This window comes from Mastigoproctus giganteus, chromosome 4 (assembly GCF_048544385.1).
Source record: "Mastigoproctus giganteus isolate SK-2022 chromosome 4, ASM4854438v1, whole genome shotgun sequence".
Lineage (NCBI taxonomy): Eukaryota > Metazoa > Arthropoda > Arachnida > Uropygi > Thelyphonidae > Mastigoproctus > Mastigoproctus giganteus.
In genome coordinates, this window is record NC_143578.1 from 164,455,155 (window position 1) to 164,471,045 (window position 15,891).

The 15,891-nt window shown below is 35.5% G+C and overlaps 1 protein-coding gene across 2 annotated transcripts in view; it reads right to left on the reverse strand.

The window, feature by feature from the left end:
* The window catches only part of LOC150087162 (dynamin-like), a 307,901-nt gene that overhangs the window by 208,435 nt on the left and 83,575 nt on the right, over nt 1–15,891 (reverse strand). For both annotated transcript variants that reach the window (XM_090372996.1, XM_090372997.1), the window contains exon 7: nt 12,598–12,792. In XM_090372996.1, coding sequence (XP_090229122.1) covers nt 12,598–12,792 — 195 coding nt within the window. The remainder of the gene's footprint in view (nt 1–12,597; nt 12,793–15,891) is intronic.

Below are 15,891 nucleotides of genomic sequence, written 5' to 3' on the forward strand. Positions count from 1 at the left end.
ATGGGGGTCCACATACGTAAAGTTAGGACTCAGGGGGTTCCACAAGCAAAAAAAGGTTGGGAACCCTTGATTTAGATGTTACCTACTTCCCCTAAATGTTTGTACCAATATTTTTGAGACACCCTGTATATATATATTTAGTATAGTCTAAGTAATTTATCTATTTAGAGGAGGCTAATATATAAGATACTGAATCTATATGGAAGTACAGTTAGATGGCATTAATCTGTTTTGGTTAATTTGTTTATACTATTATAATTATTTTATAATAATCTTATAATTTATTCTTAAATTCATATATACATTTTTGCATATCACGGATATATATATATATATATGTATCTACACATTATTTTATATATATAAATAATGTGTGGTTTGTAACATAAATAAAGTGTATGTGAAAAAGGAAATGAAAAATATACAAAGTGCCTGAACTAAGAGAAGTTTAAGGGATAGTAGAAACTGGAAGTGAAGTAGTGGTGAAAAAGTGAAAGAATTTGAAAAACCTACTACAGAAATTAACTGGGACTGAGAAGCAAATAATATACAAATATAATTTTATACAATTAAATAAAAAATAATAAATAAATAACACTGTATTCAGATATGGGAGGGCAATTTTTGCAAGAGGTCGAATCAAGGGATGGCAAATATGCAAAATCTGAATACAGTAAATGAAAAGATGATACATAGCCAGTTAAGTTCAGTATTGTAATGACTTTTTCTACAGTTTTTATCTTTATACTGTCTTTTTCTATTTTTTTTCCAGTTCATAAAACTATTAGTGTAATACGAGGGTGATATGGCGCTCCAACTATCCTGCATCCCATCGGTATTTTCGCCTACTTTTCACCATCTTTTTCTCCCTTTCCCCACCACAAGAATTTTACCATTCCCTATACCATTTCTTGTCCACACTTTTTGATCAAATTTCTCTGCTGTATATTTGAATTGAAACATTTTCTAACCACGTTAATTTAATTAATTTTTACCCTTTCCACATGGTTCAAACATTTGTATTATATTTCACATTACACTTTTGTAAATTTGATTTAAAATATAAAAATTACATTATTAACTTAATTTTTAAACTGCATGGGGACTACCTTGTCTGTTAGTTTTGTTCCCACTCTTTTTCTAATACTATAGACAAGTTTGGAAATGCAGTGCCTGATACATTTCATTTTTGTACTAGGTTTTTCAAGTTCTTTCATTTTTTTTACCACTTCACTTACAGTTTCTACTATCCCTTAACCTTCTCTTAGTTCAGGCACTTTGTGTATTTTTCATTTCCATTTTCAAAGATACTTTATGTTACAAACCACACATTATTTATATCCTTTTGCTTCCTTTACTGCTGCACTGCGTGTTTTGGAGCATTAGACATATAACTTTTGTTATTTTCCTTTTTCTGCTTCTTAACAGTTCAATATTACTACTATATATACATACACAGTGGAATCTCGTTAATACAAAGTTCACGGGACCTAAATTTTCACGTTTTGTAATAACGAGGTTTGTAGTAGCCGAGTGGTCAGGAGCGGGAGTGCAGTAGCACACGCTCTTTGAGTAGACTGGGGTTCGAGTCCCTGACTGCTAAATACGGTCGATCTGCCAACCAGCGTAGCAGACTATGGTCCATTTCCCTCACCATGAATTGTTGAGGAGGCTTCCATCCTACAGTGGGTTGATAATGGCTGCAGTTTTCTTTACCTTATCAGGTGGGTCCTATATGCTCTCTTGAGGTTATAAATAATGCCTTGATCCAGTGGTTGCATTAAACTGGTGGTATTTAGGGATAAAAACAACAGCTATATATTTGTCGACTTAAGGGTCTCGGCAGAATGTGCTATACAACAATCTAGAATCATCAAAATGTTCCTTTTTTTCTCAAGCCATTCTTCTGTCCAATTTTGATAACCAAGACCGAAAAATTTTGATCATAAGCCAAGTACTTCTATTGGCCTCATAATCACAGTGAAGTTGGTTAACTGCTTTAAAACATCTTGGATTGGAAAACTTACCAATCACAAGTGGGCATAGTTTTGTATTGCCATCTGAATTGCAGCATAACAGAACAGTGAATCTTTGTTTACTTAATTTTCCACCATGACAATACTCTCCTCGAACAGCAAATGTTTTGTTTGGCAACAAATTATAAAATAAACCTGTCTCGTTAAGATTAAAAATATCCTTCGCCTCATATTTTTCAAGGATGGACTGTACAGAACACAACCAGTCTGTAGCCTTTTCTTTGTCAATAATCCAGACTCACCGCAAACATTTCATGAAGCCAAGTTATTCCTGTCTTTAAATGTTTGGAGCCAGTCACTGCTGCCTTTTGTCTCTAATCCCATGTTGCTCAGCTAGATAATTTGCCTTTTCTTGCAAAATCGGACTTTATATTGGCAAATTAGATGCACGCATTTGTTGCTCTCCAAGTTTTGTTTCAAGCTCATGTTTTACACCGCGAATTTGTGTCCTGTTTTTCATCGCTGCTCCAGTGTCACAACACACTTCAAGTCTTTTTCAATTTTTCAGTATTGTAGATAAAGTAGGTAAAGGGATGTTGTATTCTTTTGCAGTGTCCATTTTGCTTCTTTCCATCCTATCAGTCTCTTGTATAATTTTTAGTTTAATTCTGTCTGTCTACGTTTTGGCGCCATAACGCTGCTAGATAAGATTTAATATAAACAAATTTTAAATTAATTTAAAGACAAATTCTGAAAAAGACATCCGCTCAGATAAAATGGCACAAAAAATAGATTGCCCTATATGATAGCAAAAGACTCTTTGAATTGGGGTAACAATTGCAACTGACCTTATTCTCGTGGAGAGCGAGGGAGTGCATGTAAACAACTTAGAAAAACTTTTTATTCTTTTGTTAATTTAACAACTCGTCCTTCAGAAAGATGTTTTTCAGAGTGCAATTGACATTGTAGCTACCATAAACTGCTTTTGTTTACACAAAACTAATTTCTAACAAGTCAGTGCCATCCTTCGGGAAGTAGGGAGCCAGGTGGCCGGGGGCAATAATTGGATCTCTCTGACAAGATTTGTATTAAACATACAAAATGACAATATTTATTTCTCATGGGGTGAAAAAGAACTTTGTAATACATATTAACCGAATTTTGTAATAAATGAATATATTTACATAGAAAAGCCTATCCTTTCGTAGGGGATGGTACGTGCTTCATATAAACAGAGTTTGTATTAACGAGATTTTACTGTGTATATATATATATATATATATATATATAAGTTATATTAATTTTTCATACCTGATTTATTAATCTTGCATTCATTGAAACTATTTCATAAACTGTATACCTCTTTTCATATGAAACCTCTTTAAACATTACCATTAAGGGGTTACATTGAATACCCATTTATTTATATATATATATATATATATATATATATATATATATATATAAATGGGTAATATTTTAACAATTTTTCTGTTTGAAAATACTTGCCTATCTTGTGGCAGGTGGCAAAGATAGTGCTAGTAAGTTTATATTTTGTATTTATTTAAATGTATGTTGTTACAATAGCAGTCAATGTCTGGCTATTTAGCTAATGGGAAGCGAAGTTAGAAAGGTACTTAGGATAGTAATAGACACTCCTGCCCTCATATTGCACTAATGGCTCAGAGTGTTGAAGAATTTTAGGGGTGGGAAAGTGGAAAGAATCTGATTGAAGAATATAAAGCTGGTGCTCAGGTAATCTGGGGGGCACAAGTTCCTGTCCATATTAGTAACGGTCCTGGGCTGAGTAGATTACTGCAATTTGGAAGTGGTTGTCTTTGTATCTCTGTATATCAACCGAAATGCTATGTTAATGTCTACTCTCATACTTAAATTAAAACTAAAGCTTCTAACTTTTAAAATAAAATTAAACAATAAACATTAAGTATTAAAAATTAAAAAAGAAATTAAAAATTAGAAGGTACCTGGCAGATATACGTGAAATGGTATCTCTTCAGGATGCCACACCATTTCACTATTTCAGCGAATTGTGCTGAAATAGTCTATATATGCCACCATTAACGTTTCAATAGTCTCCTATACATATAATTTTGTGTTGAGGCCAAAATTTTTTTTAAAAAAGAAAAATTAACCTAATGTACAGGAAACTGTGGCATTTATACCACAGAAATTTTTTTTTCTCAAAAGTCTCAACGTAAAATTTTTCACATTGTCTATTGCAAACAATGCCTGAGCAAATGTGCATATATAGTATGCATTTAAATTCAAAATAACACCGATTCATAGGTTGGATGAGTGAAGTCATGTTTGGTGGTAGAAATATGACTCTCACGTTTGAATTGAGATCATCTAGATGCGTAGGATGTCGAGGAGCATTATCTAATAGAAGCAAAATCTTGAAAGGAATGTCGTTGTCTTTACCATATTTTTCAACCTTGGGAATGAAGCAACATTTAAACCAATCCTTAAAGAGAGATATTGTTATCCATGCTCTCTGGTTAGATCGGAAATGCATGGGTATGGTGGCTTTATTGATGCTCTTGTATGCACGAGGATTTCCAGAATGGTACACAAGCAGTGGTTTTAATCTGTAATCTCCTCCTGCATTAGCCCCAAGCAAGAGCGTGGTCCTATCTTCTTTTGACGCCTTGAAACCCGGCATTGTATTTTCCTTTTTTGGCAATGTATGTTCAATCCGGCATTTTTTTCCAATACAGAGCAGTCTCGTCAACGTTAAAAATTTGCTGCATTGAATAGCTGCCTTCATAAATATTTTCCAACACATCACAAAATTCCTTTGCAGCTGCAGACGGTTGGAATCACAGAGAAAATCCTTAGATGGATAACTGGATGGCTTCAGAGCAGGAGGCAGAGGGTTGTGATAAATGGTTATTCCTCAGATTGGGTTGATGTAAGAAGTGGGGTTCCCGAAGGTTCAGTATTAGGACCACTGTTGTTTTTGATTTTCATAAATGACATCGATGAAGGGATAGAGGGCATGATGTCCAAATTTGCAGGTGATGTAAAAATTGGTAAAGTAGTTAATGATCGCCTCCAAGCAGAGCTTCTTTAGAATGACCTAGATAGACTTCAGGGATGGTCAGAAAAACGGCAGATATGCTTTAATCCAGAAAAGGTAAGGTATTGCACCTGGGGAACAGTAACCTGAATATAACTTATACACTTGGTGGAGTTGAACTAAAGCTGTTAACAGAGGAAAGGGAGTTGGGTGTTACGATGTGGTCAGACTTAAATTCTCTGAGCATTGTAGACAGGTTGCAAGGAAGGGCCATGGTGTGCTATTGGTGATGTATTGAACAATTGCTAGTAGAGATAAGGACGTCATAATCCCATTGCATAAGGCTATTGTTAGACCACACCTAAAGAAAGCCATTGTTCTTCTTGAAAGGGTCCAAAGACAGGTAACTCGCCTGGTGAGATCGGCAAAAGGGGTGTCCATATGAGGAAAGACTTTGAATATGTGGGTTGCAGAGCGTGGAATCTAGGCACCTTAGAGGAGACTTGCTTGAGGTGTTTAAGGCTCTGAGAGGCATAAGCAAAATGAATGAGGATTAAATTTTTATGGTTATACAGTAAACCCCCACTATTCGCGGTATCTGTATTATCGGTCGCTGATTTAATATAAAATGAAACCTAAAAAAATGTGAATTTTAAAGCGCCGTGAACATTTTCCGCCATAAAAAAAACATGGGCGTGGCTAAAATTATCTTTCCCGGTCAAAACAATGCTCAGTGGGTGGGTGGGGGGGTGACAAAATCGCGAGCGTGGATGTTTCTTGCTAATCCTTGTTCAGTATGTGTTATGCACTTGTCATGGAAGGTTTCGTCGTTTGCTTTTAATTTATATGCTTATAAATTGAATAAATTTATCAATTGATATGCTTACAAAAGTGATAAATCTACCATTTTGCAGTGTAAAACAGCCTTTTTCTAGTGTGTTAATGGAAGAAAGTGACTTTATTGTGGACAAGTTCTTTCTAACCCGTACAAAAATATGGCTATGAATAACAAGGGAAATGTGAAAAGATCAAAGAAGGTGATGACATTAGCAAATAAAATTGAGTTATTAGATAAAATTTCTAATCGTCAAAGTGTCTCCTCAGTGGCAAAACATTATAAAATCAATGAGTCAAGGGTACGATCAATCAAGAAATCGGAAGAAAAAATCCGCCGTAGGGTCCGTGAAAACACGCTAATTGCTTCAAAAATTTGCTCTGTAACTCGTGATGTTAAATTAGAAAAAATTGAAAAAGCTTTAAATCTGTGGATAGAAGACCGAACTCAAAATAAAATTCCGTTAAGTTCACTCATCATTCGTGAAAAGGCAAAACTCCTTTATCAACACTTTAGCGAAACTGGTGATAGCACTGGTGGGATAAGTTTTTTTTAGCTAGCAAAGGCACTGGTTTGAAATTTCTAATAAATATTACATTTAATATTAAATTGTTTCTTATTTTCATTTCGATGCCATATGCTTGCATTTCACTATGTACTGTCTATGTACATAGTTCATATTATGAAGGTACATATAACACATACATAGACCAAATTTTAGATTAGTTTTTCTTATATATTTGATACTTTGGAACGGAACCCCTTTATTACTATGGGAGCTGTAACTCAGTACAGTAGTCCTCGTATAGCACGATAGTTGTATTCCTAGAAACCCTCGTGCAATGCAAAATCGTGCAATATAAACAACAGGCCCTATGGGAAAAATAAGGTTAGGTGCTGACCACCAAAGATTGAACACACATTTGTAACCAAAACATTACCAAACACAATAAATAATCGTAATAAAATACGTAAGTATTTTATTACGATTATTTATTATTATATGAAATAAAATACATAATGCGTAAGCATTTTAATTACTTAAGTATTTTATTACGACTATTACGTAATAAAATATTGCTAATGCTTTTGCTTCTATCGTAAGCAAACTTTTTTGCTTGATTTTCTATCCAAACAGATGACAGCCGTTCCATCTCTCCCAATTCTTTGTCTTAATCTAATGGATTTTAATTACACTTTGAGTTGTTCCTGCTATGAAAGTTGTTTTTATTTTCTCTGCATTCTTTGTAATTCTCGGTGTTGCCTCATTTAGGTCTGTAGCACGTGCAATATTACATGGTCTTTCATTTCGCTCAAAGCGTTTCACAATTTCATATTTTTTCTCTATCGACAGAGGCGGACTGGCCATAAGCCTTACCGGGGAAACCCCGGTGGGCCGGAGGCCAGTATGATTTTTGGCCATAAACCATAGTATGAGGCCACTATAAATTTTCCTGGGTAAGAATTTTTGACCCAGTCCGCCTCTGTTTATCGATATTGCTTTTGTTTTTCTCTGTGAATCTGTAATGTCTTCACCAGGACGCTTCCTTTACACACCTTTTAAGTACTTTACTCATTTTTAGGGAATAAAGCACAATTACAAAATGAGGAGGCATGCTTGATACACATAAACAAAGCTGCGCATGTGTAGCAACTGAATAAACAACACCGTAAAGGCAGAGATACACTATTAACACCTCACATTTTACTAAAGCACATTTCTAGGGGTTACTACCATAAAACAATAAAAACAATTTCCAGTTGCATTTCTGCTAGTGGAATCTGTTATAAACTGGTAGTAAACTCGATCTAATTGCATTTGCGATTATACCGATAGCTGGAATTGTGTGGGTTTTTACGTTATTATGGTGAAATGTGTTTCCCCCTTCACTGATATAAAAAACATAAATACATTTTCAGAATCTTCTCTTCATTCCTATCGTGTTGCATTCGGTTGGGGTGATTCTGCCATTTCTTGTAAAAATTGTTCGACTGCCATTTCTTGTAAACACAAAGGCGAATCGTGCATAAGCGAATTCGGTTCGTGTTATATAAGATATCGTTCCCCTATTTATAAATCGTGTATGATCGAATTCGTGTAGTGTAAACACGTGTTATACGAAGACTAACTGTATTTGCGTTTTCGGTATTCGTGGCATTTCTCAGGAACGTAACCCTCGCGAATAGCGGGGGTTTACTGTATATGATTCTAGAACTAGGGGCCATAATCTCAAGTTACGGGGGGAGATGTTCAGACTGGATTGCAGGAATTTTTATTATGGGGTTCGCCGTACTACTTATCCTTAACCCTTTGCCTGTCCACATATATTTAGCATGTACTAAGCTGTACGTTCGTTTGAAATAGTTACTTTTATCATGTTGCATGGCTCTCTAGAGTAATTTTTTGCTTATCTAGTAGGTCAGGGTACATGTAACGGACCAAGGATATGCAAGGATGTGTGCATCCCATATGACATGTTACGAAATATACCAAGAAGAGAAGACGGAAAACTCGTTCGGAAAAGGTGTCATTGTTGTTACACAAAAAATCATATCGAAGGAAAATCGCAAAGAAGTAATGAAAAAATCTAAACAAGTCTCAACAGAATGTGTTGAATGTAACAAACCATTTTGCCTACCTTGTTTCAATGAATACCATAAATAAAATTATGCAGTGTATTGAATGAGAAATAACAGCTACTTTATTTATATTTGTGCGTTTTTTATATATTTAGTAACTCCACCATATTATTTCAGATAATTCACATTCTTGCGCTTTGTAAATCAGATGTAATGCACACTGAGTTGAAAGACAAACTATAACATGTTTAGATCGAAAAACTGAGTAAGTTTCAGACGTTTATCGAAAATTTATCGTATTTAAAACTCCAGTAAGTGTGTATCACATGTGATGCACGGGACAGGCAAAGGGTTAATATCTTTTTAAATACTTGTTGCTTTTGCTTGAATGGTCATTAGATTCAGGGGCACTCGTTTCTGAATCTGATTTTCCATCCATAGCACCTGAAAGCTGTTTTGTGATCACTGTTGATCTTAAGTGCATTGATCCTTTGACATGTTCTTTTAAATGCACACTGTTCTTTAAAATAGTATTTACTGTTGAAGCAGCATGATCTAATTCCCTTGCCATAGATGATAAACTGTCTTTTCGTACTTCTTAATCATTTTCACCTTAATTTCTAAATCAATTTTGTTTCGTTTCCTGGCACTACCACCACTTGCACTTTCTGCTGGTCGCTTTCCATTCATCATTGTAATATGTAAATAGGAATGAAGAGAAGTTTCTGAAAATTTGTTTTTTATATGATTGGAGATTTCAGTGAAGGAGAACATATTTCACCATAACAGCATAAAAACCCACACCAACACACCTTTTATAATTAGATGCACTAACAGAAAATAAACTGGAAAGTGTAAATTGTTTTTGTTGTTTTATGGCCGTGACCTCCAGAAACGTGCTTTAGAAAAATATCACAAAGGCGTTCAAAATTGATTCTTATAATGGGAACATATGATAACGATGAAAGTGTAGAGCAATTTCCATTATAAATATGACCTTTTAGAGAGATAAATAGCTTAGTAATACAGTGAAATTTTCAACTTCAAAGGAATTGGAATGAATTAAAAAAAAAAAAAAAAATACACAATGTGTTATTGGGTTCACATTATGATATTTTCATGATACCTCCATTTATTCCTATGGGATGTAAAATACATTTCCATGATTTTTTTAAGTTTGCACCAGCCAGCAAAAACTTATGTAAAGTTGAATTTCCGTAAGTTCCTGTATATATACGTAGATCAGAGCAAGCGAGAGGAAGGAGATAAAAAGAAGCACTGCAAGTTTAGATATAAATGAGGCCTTTACAAAAGAAATATCAAATTAAGAGAAAACATTGACATACAACTTTTAGAGCTCACTGTGTATTAGACACACAGCATGTATTCATTCAACCACTATGGTTTTTGTTAAGTTGCTAACCAATTCTGACATACGAGAATTCCTGAGGAATTAGTTCACAATGAATGCAGCTGTGGGAAGAATACGCAGACTCTGAAGGACATTAATCACCCCAGGGGCTCACATCTGGTGATTATGGGCTTGGCACACACCCAGGGCCATGAGCTGAATATCATCATTCTTTTCTTTCTTGGTGATTCCATTCTACTTATGCCTCTTGTTCTCTCTCTCTCTCTCTCTCTCTCTCTCTCTCTCTCTCTCTCTCTCTCTCTCTCTCTCAGGGTAACTCAAATTTTTTTTGGTTGGTGCAGCAAAAGCCTCAGGCTTCCTTGCACCATATGGTTAATAATAATAAATAAATCTTTTCTGTAATTCTTATAGTTTCTCTCATCTTGCCTCTTTGTTCTGTATGCTTTTTTTTTGTGTCCGTTAAAATACTCATTCTAATGAATGAAAATTATGATCACCTCTGAAGTATTTAGCATTTAATATTCAGTGTTATTTGTACCACAATTATTGTTTGTATGTTATAGTTCTATTATGCACTTGAAATAAATCAAGTGTTTGAACAAAACAAATATTATTTGCAGTGGATGCAGATTAATAATAATAAGGAAGCTTTATACTCTAATGATATAGATAGATATACAGTCAGTCCTCATATAGCATGATAGTTGTGTTCCTAGAAACCTCGTGCAATGCAAAATCGTGCAATATAAATAACAGGCCCTATGGGAAAAATAGAGTTAGGCGCCGACCACCCAAGATTGAACACATATTTGTAACCAAAACATTACCAAACACAATAAATAATCATAATAAAATACTTACGTATTTTATTACGACTATTATGTAACAAAATATTGCTAATGCTTTTGCTTCTATTGTAAGCAAAATTGTTCTTTGTTTGATCTTCTATCCAAACAGATGAGAGCCATTCCATCTCTTCCAATTCTTTGTCTTGATCTAATGGATTTTGTTACACTTTGAGTTGTTCCTGCTATGAAAGTTTTTAGTTTCTCTACATTCTTTCTAATTCTCTGCGTTGCCTCATTTAGGCCTGTAACATGTGCAATATCACATATTCTTTCATTTTGCTCAAAGTGTTTCACAATTTCATATTTTTTCTCTATCGACAGAGGTGGACTGGCCATAAGCCTTACTGGGGAAAACCTGGTGGGCCAGAGGCCAGAAGATGATGGAGGCTGGTGTGATTTTGGCCATAAACGCCAAATATGAGGCCACTACAAATTTTTCCGGGTAAGAATTTTTGACCCAGTCTGCTTCTGTCTATCGATATTGCTTTCCTTTTTCTCTCTGAATCTGTAGTGTCTTCAACCAGGACGCTTCCTTTTCACACCTTTTAAGTATTTTACTCATTTTTAGGGAATAAAGCACAATTACAAAACGAGGAGGCACGCTTGATATAAAAAAAGATGCGCACATGTAGCAACTGAATAAACAACACCGTAAAAGCAGAGACACACTAAGACCTCATTAGCTCACATTTTACTAAAGCACATTTCTGGAGGTCACCACCATAAAACAATTTCCAGTTGCATTTCTGCTAGTGGAATCTGTAAACTCTATCTAAATGCATTTGCGATAATACCGATAGCTGGAATTGTGTGGGTTTTTATGTTATTGTGGTGACATGTGTTTCCCCTTCACTGATATAAAAAACATAAATACATTTTCAGAATCTTCCCTTCATTCCTATCGTGTTGCGTTCAGTTGGGGGTGATTCTGCATTCGACTGCCATTTCTTGTACACACAAATGCGAATCGTGCATAAGCAAATTCGGTTTGTATTATATACAATATCATTCCCCTATTTATAAATCGTGTATGATTGAATTCATGTAGTGTAAACAAGTGTTATACAAAGACTGACTGTACTCTAATAATAATAAGATAGATAGAAAAAAGTGGAATATACCTGAAGACAGAGATCAGTGGAGCCTTTACAATAGAAATAATAAATTAACAGATTTGAAAATATTACTTGATTTAGGCCGACCGGGCTAGCCGGGTGGGTAAAGTGCCTGTCTGGCAACCCAAAGGTCACGGGTTTGAATCCCGCCTCAGGCTTGGATCAGAGTACTGCAAAAAACCTTAGGGGGTGCATTATGGCCACAGAAGCCGATGCGCCAACAACTAACTAAAACAAAAAAAAAAAAAAAAAAAACACTTGATTTATGATAAAACTGAGTTGGTTTGTAGCAATTTACGGTGGCAACTTTTGGATCACGATTCATGTAAAGCATGCTGATTAGGTTAATTACTTAGTCTGGAGAAAACTGTCTGAAAACTATTTGAAAACTGTCTGAAAACTGTCAATCTGATTAAATGTTGTGGATAAGTTTAGGGACAATATTTGAAATGAGCTTTCAGAATCTATCAGGGGGTTCAGATACCAGAAGTTGAAGAGATAAAGCTGAAAATTAGTTTCTGAGATATTTTAATTTTGTATAAGTAAGATTCTTTGTACAGCACTCTCTCTTGAAAAGTTGAGGGAGGTGTGTGCATGCACATGTCCACTTTAAAATCCAAGATTCAATAGGAGCCAAACTTCTACTTCAACTGGAAAGGAAAGTGGAGAACCATACCTGAAAAGCATAGAAAACTACAGATAAAGTATAAATGTTGATGTATTTTAGGATTAATCCCTATGCTGCATCTTCCAACTTTATATTAGGTTTCCCCTCCATCATATGATGGGCATTAACACCAGTCACAAATATATTAATATGAAAATACTTACTGCAACATTGCTTTTGTTTTTCTTGATGGATCATCAGGATGGAAATTTTTATACTCCTCCACGTCTTTTTCCATCGATATCATTTGCCGCTGAAGTTTATCCCGTAATGCAGGCAATGTATCACGAATATGATTAGTCAGCTGCTGGTTTAATACTTGTTGCAAGTATGGAGTACCCATGCGTTCTGCCATATGCCTAAAAAAAAAAAAAAAAAAAAAAAATCACTGGAAATGCAAATGCTTAATCTTAATGAGTGGAAAATTCACTATAAATTATGCTCTTTGAAACTACAGAATACAAATCTAGCAAATGGTGGACAGAATAAGTAACTCTTTTCAAAAGTCAGTCAGCAAGGTGTTGGGCCAGTACGAGTGGCAAAGAAATCCACAAGATTGGATTCATTTGCTTACAAGAAAAGCAGCTAATTCATAAACTTTGGATGGCTGCAGATATTCATGTATGTTCCTGGATAGCACTTATGTTGTAGGTTGCAGAAATCCCCACAGATGTGCTACTGGACTAATGTCAAGAGATAAGGAAGGCCATGGCAGATGGAAAACTTTGTAAGAGCTATTGGCACAAAAGAAGCTTATGCTATAATGTGCCTAGCTTAGGTTAGGAGAGTTTCGTATGTAATGATCAGAATTTCTGTCTTGTCTCAAAGGATGTTAGAATACCATGACCAACAACACTGTTAATGCTACTACACAAATGGTGCAGTATTAACTTTTATGTGTTGGAAGTAGCCAATTAACTTCAGAAAAAAAGAAAACCGATAATATTTGGCTGTTGTCTAAAATTATTTTGAGAGTTAGGTTGTTTTATGCATTCATTACAGTTTGAAATTCTAGGATGCTCCCTTTTAAATTTTGGACAGTTCATAATCAAGTACTATACTGTTAGTAGAACTTGACAATTGTATAGCAATGAGGAGAGTCTTCACTTCTGAGTGATCTGCGTGTGTACAACTCATTTGTAACTGTGCAGTGGTCAGTTCTTAGTGTCTGCTAGATCGGAAGCTAGTATTCCATGGTTGAAGTATTTGTTTAATTAGATGAAGTTTGTTGTTTGTCTTATCTTGCCAGTGTTGTTGCTATTGCTTTACACTGCTTTGGTGGATGAAGGAGTTGGAATCTGTGTATGGCACTGAGTGAAAGACATAGTCAGAGGTGGCAGCTTCTTTGCTGCTTTTTGGTTTACAGTTATTCCTGTGTGGCTTGGGATCCAGCAGAGCAGAATCTGATATTGCAATTTCTTTGCAACTGCTTTGATACTGAATACTGGACTTGTTGTAGAGCTGGGTGTGCTGTGGTATAAGCATTCTTCAAGGCAATAACAGACTTAAGAAAGTCAGTGAAAATTATGCTGTTTGCTATTTGTTTATATTCAATTTGGTTTACAGCCATCAAGATGACTTGTAATTTGGCAGTAAAAATGCTGCATTTTTTTGAGAGTTGTTGGATGAGATCTTGCTGATAGTTTATTCTTGATACAGTTATTTCTCCCCCACAATACTAAAAATATAGATCACGTACAGGTTGAACTGTATTCCATGGTGGAAAGGTTTATGCTATTGTAGTAGCTATGTTATCATAGTCAAGATCTTGGCTTAATGGTAAATCTTTTAGATGGATGTTGGTGGATTGATTCATCTGTGGATGGGCCTGGTATATGTTTTTCCCAGTTTGATGAAATTTTTATTTGAATGATCAGAGACAGATATGATCTTCACAGCATAGGGTAGGATGTTCTGTTGTCTAACTGTAGTGAGGATTCATAGGCCTTGGCCTCTGCATATAGGCTTTGAACAAATGAAATGCACAAAGCTCCAAGTGTTATACATAGTGCACTTGGTTTTGCTGAGTTGTAAACAGGTGCCCATAATCTAGCCTGGACTGAACTATTGCTCAATAAAACTTAAGTGTACACTGATCTGCTCCCCAAGTTGTTGTAGAGAGGGCTTTGAGTATGTAAGTCATGAGTTGTTTAATATGGTCAAGGAATGGTAATTTCTTATCTAAGATGAGACCTAAAAACCTTATGCTAGATACTACTGGGATCATATGCCTGTCAAGTTGCAGTTCAGGATCAAGTTGTAGGTTTTATTTTCTACAAAAGTGTTTGTTTTGTTTGTTTTGTTATTTGGTTTTTAGGAGCATTAGCAACTAAGGCCATATTGCTCCGGGATATGCGGTGGTCATTCCCTGAATGACCTTTCCGCATCCTCCGTATTTGGTGGTGACGGGCTCGAACCCCGGTCTAATCAAGAAGCTTGTGCTACGCACTGCTGCTCCTTCCCACCTGGCTACGGAGGCGCCCCTACAAAAGTGTATGTCTGCAGTTTTTTGTGTGGAGATCTGGAAGCCATTTGTTTGTGCCCATTTGCTTTCTTTGTTTATTGCTCCTTGTAGTTGCTGTTCTATAGTCTGCACATTCTGAAATCTTCAACATACAAAGTGGCATTAATGGTTCTTGGTATATGTTCAGTTATAGTGTTTATTTTGATAGTGAAAAAGGTAGTGCCAAGCAATGACCTCTGCTGCACACCTCATGTAAAAACTTTTGAACAGGGAGTCTGCAGCTAAACTAGAAATGCCCTGTGTTGTAAGAAATTTTGGATATATTTAGGAAGATGTCCACATAATCCAAGGAGATATGTTTTGAAGAATTCCATAAATCAAAAAACATGATATACAGGGACACTGACATGAAATATGTCAATGTCCCTGTATATCATATGCCTTTTCTATATCAAAACAGATCATGATGTGATGCTCTTTACAGAGGAAGGATACATTGTTTTCTAATTTTGATAAGTAAGTCTGGTGTTGAGTGATTTTTTTCCTGTAACCATGCTGTGATGGACTGAGAAGGTTATTACTGTCCAAACACCATGTTAGGTGAGTATTGATTATTTTTTCTATGACTTTTTTCTAGACAACTTGTTAAAGCTATTGGATGGTAGTTGCACGAGTGTGAGTGATCCTTTCCAGATTTTGGGAAAGCTAGAATTACTACATGATGCCAACTATCTGGAAACTGGTTTTCTAGAAATATTTTGTTATATAGTTCAAGCACTGCTATTTGGGATTGGTCATCAAGCTGTTTCAACATCATGTAGTGAATCTGGTCTGGTCCTTCTGCACTTTGCTTTGTCTAAGCACCAGAGGTGTATTGCTAAAATAAATAGTACAGGAACGCTTGTTCTCCAGAAGACTATATGATAATGCCACATCAACTGTACAGTAAGTGAATCTGACTTCAGACTCGGTTGATAGAACAACCAGTTCTAGT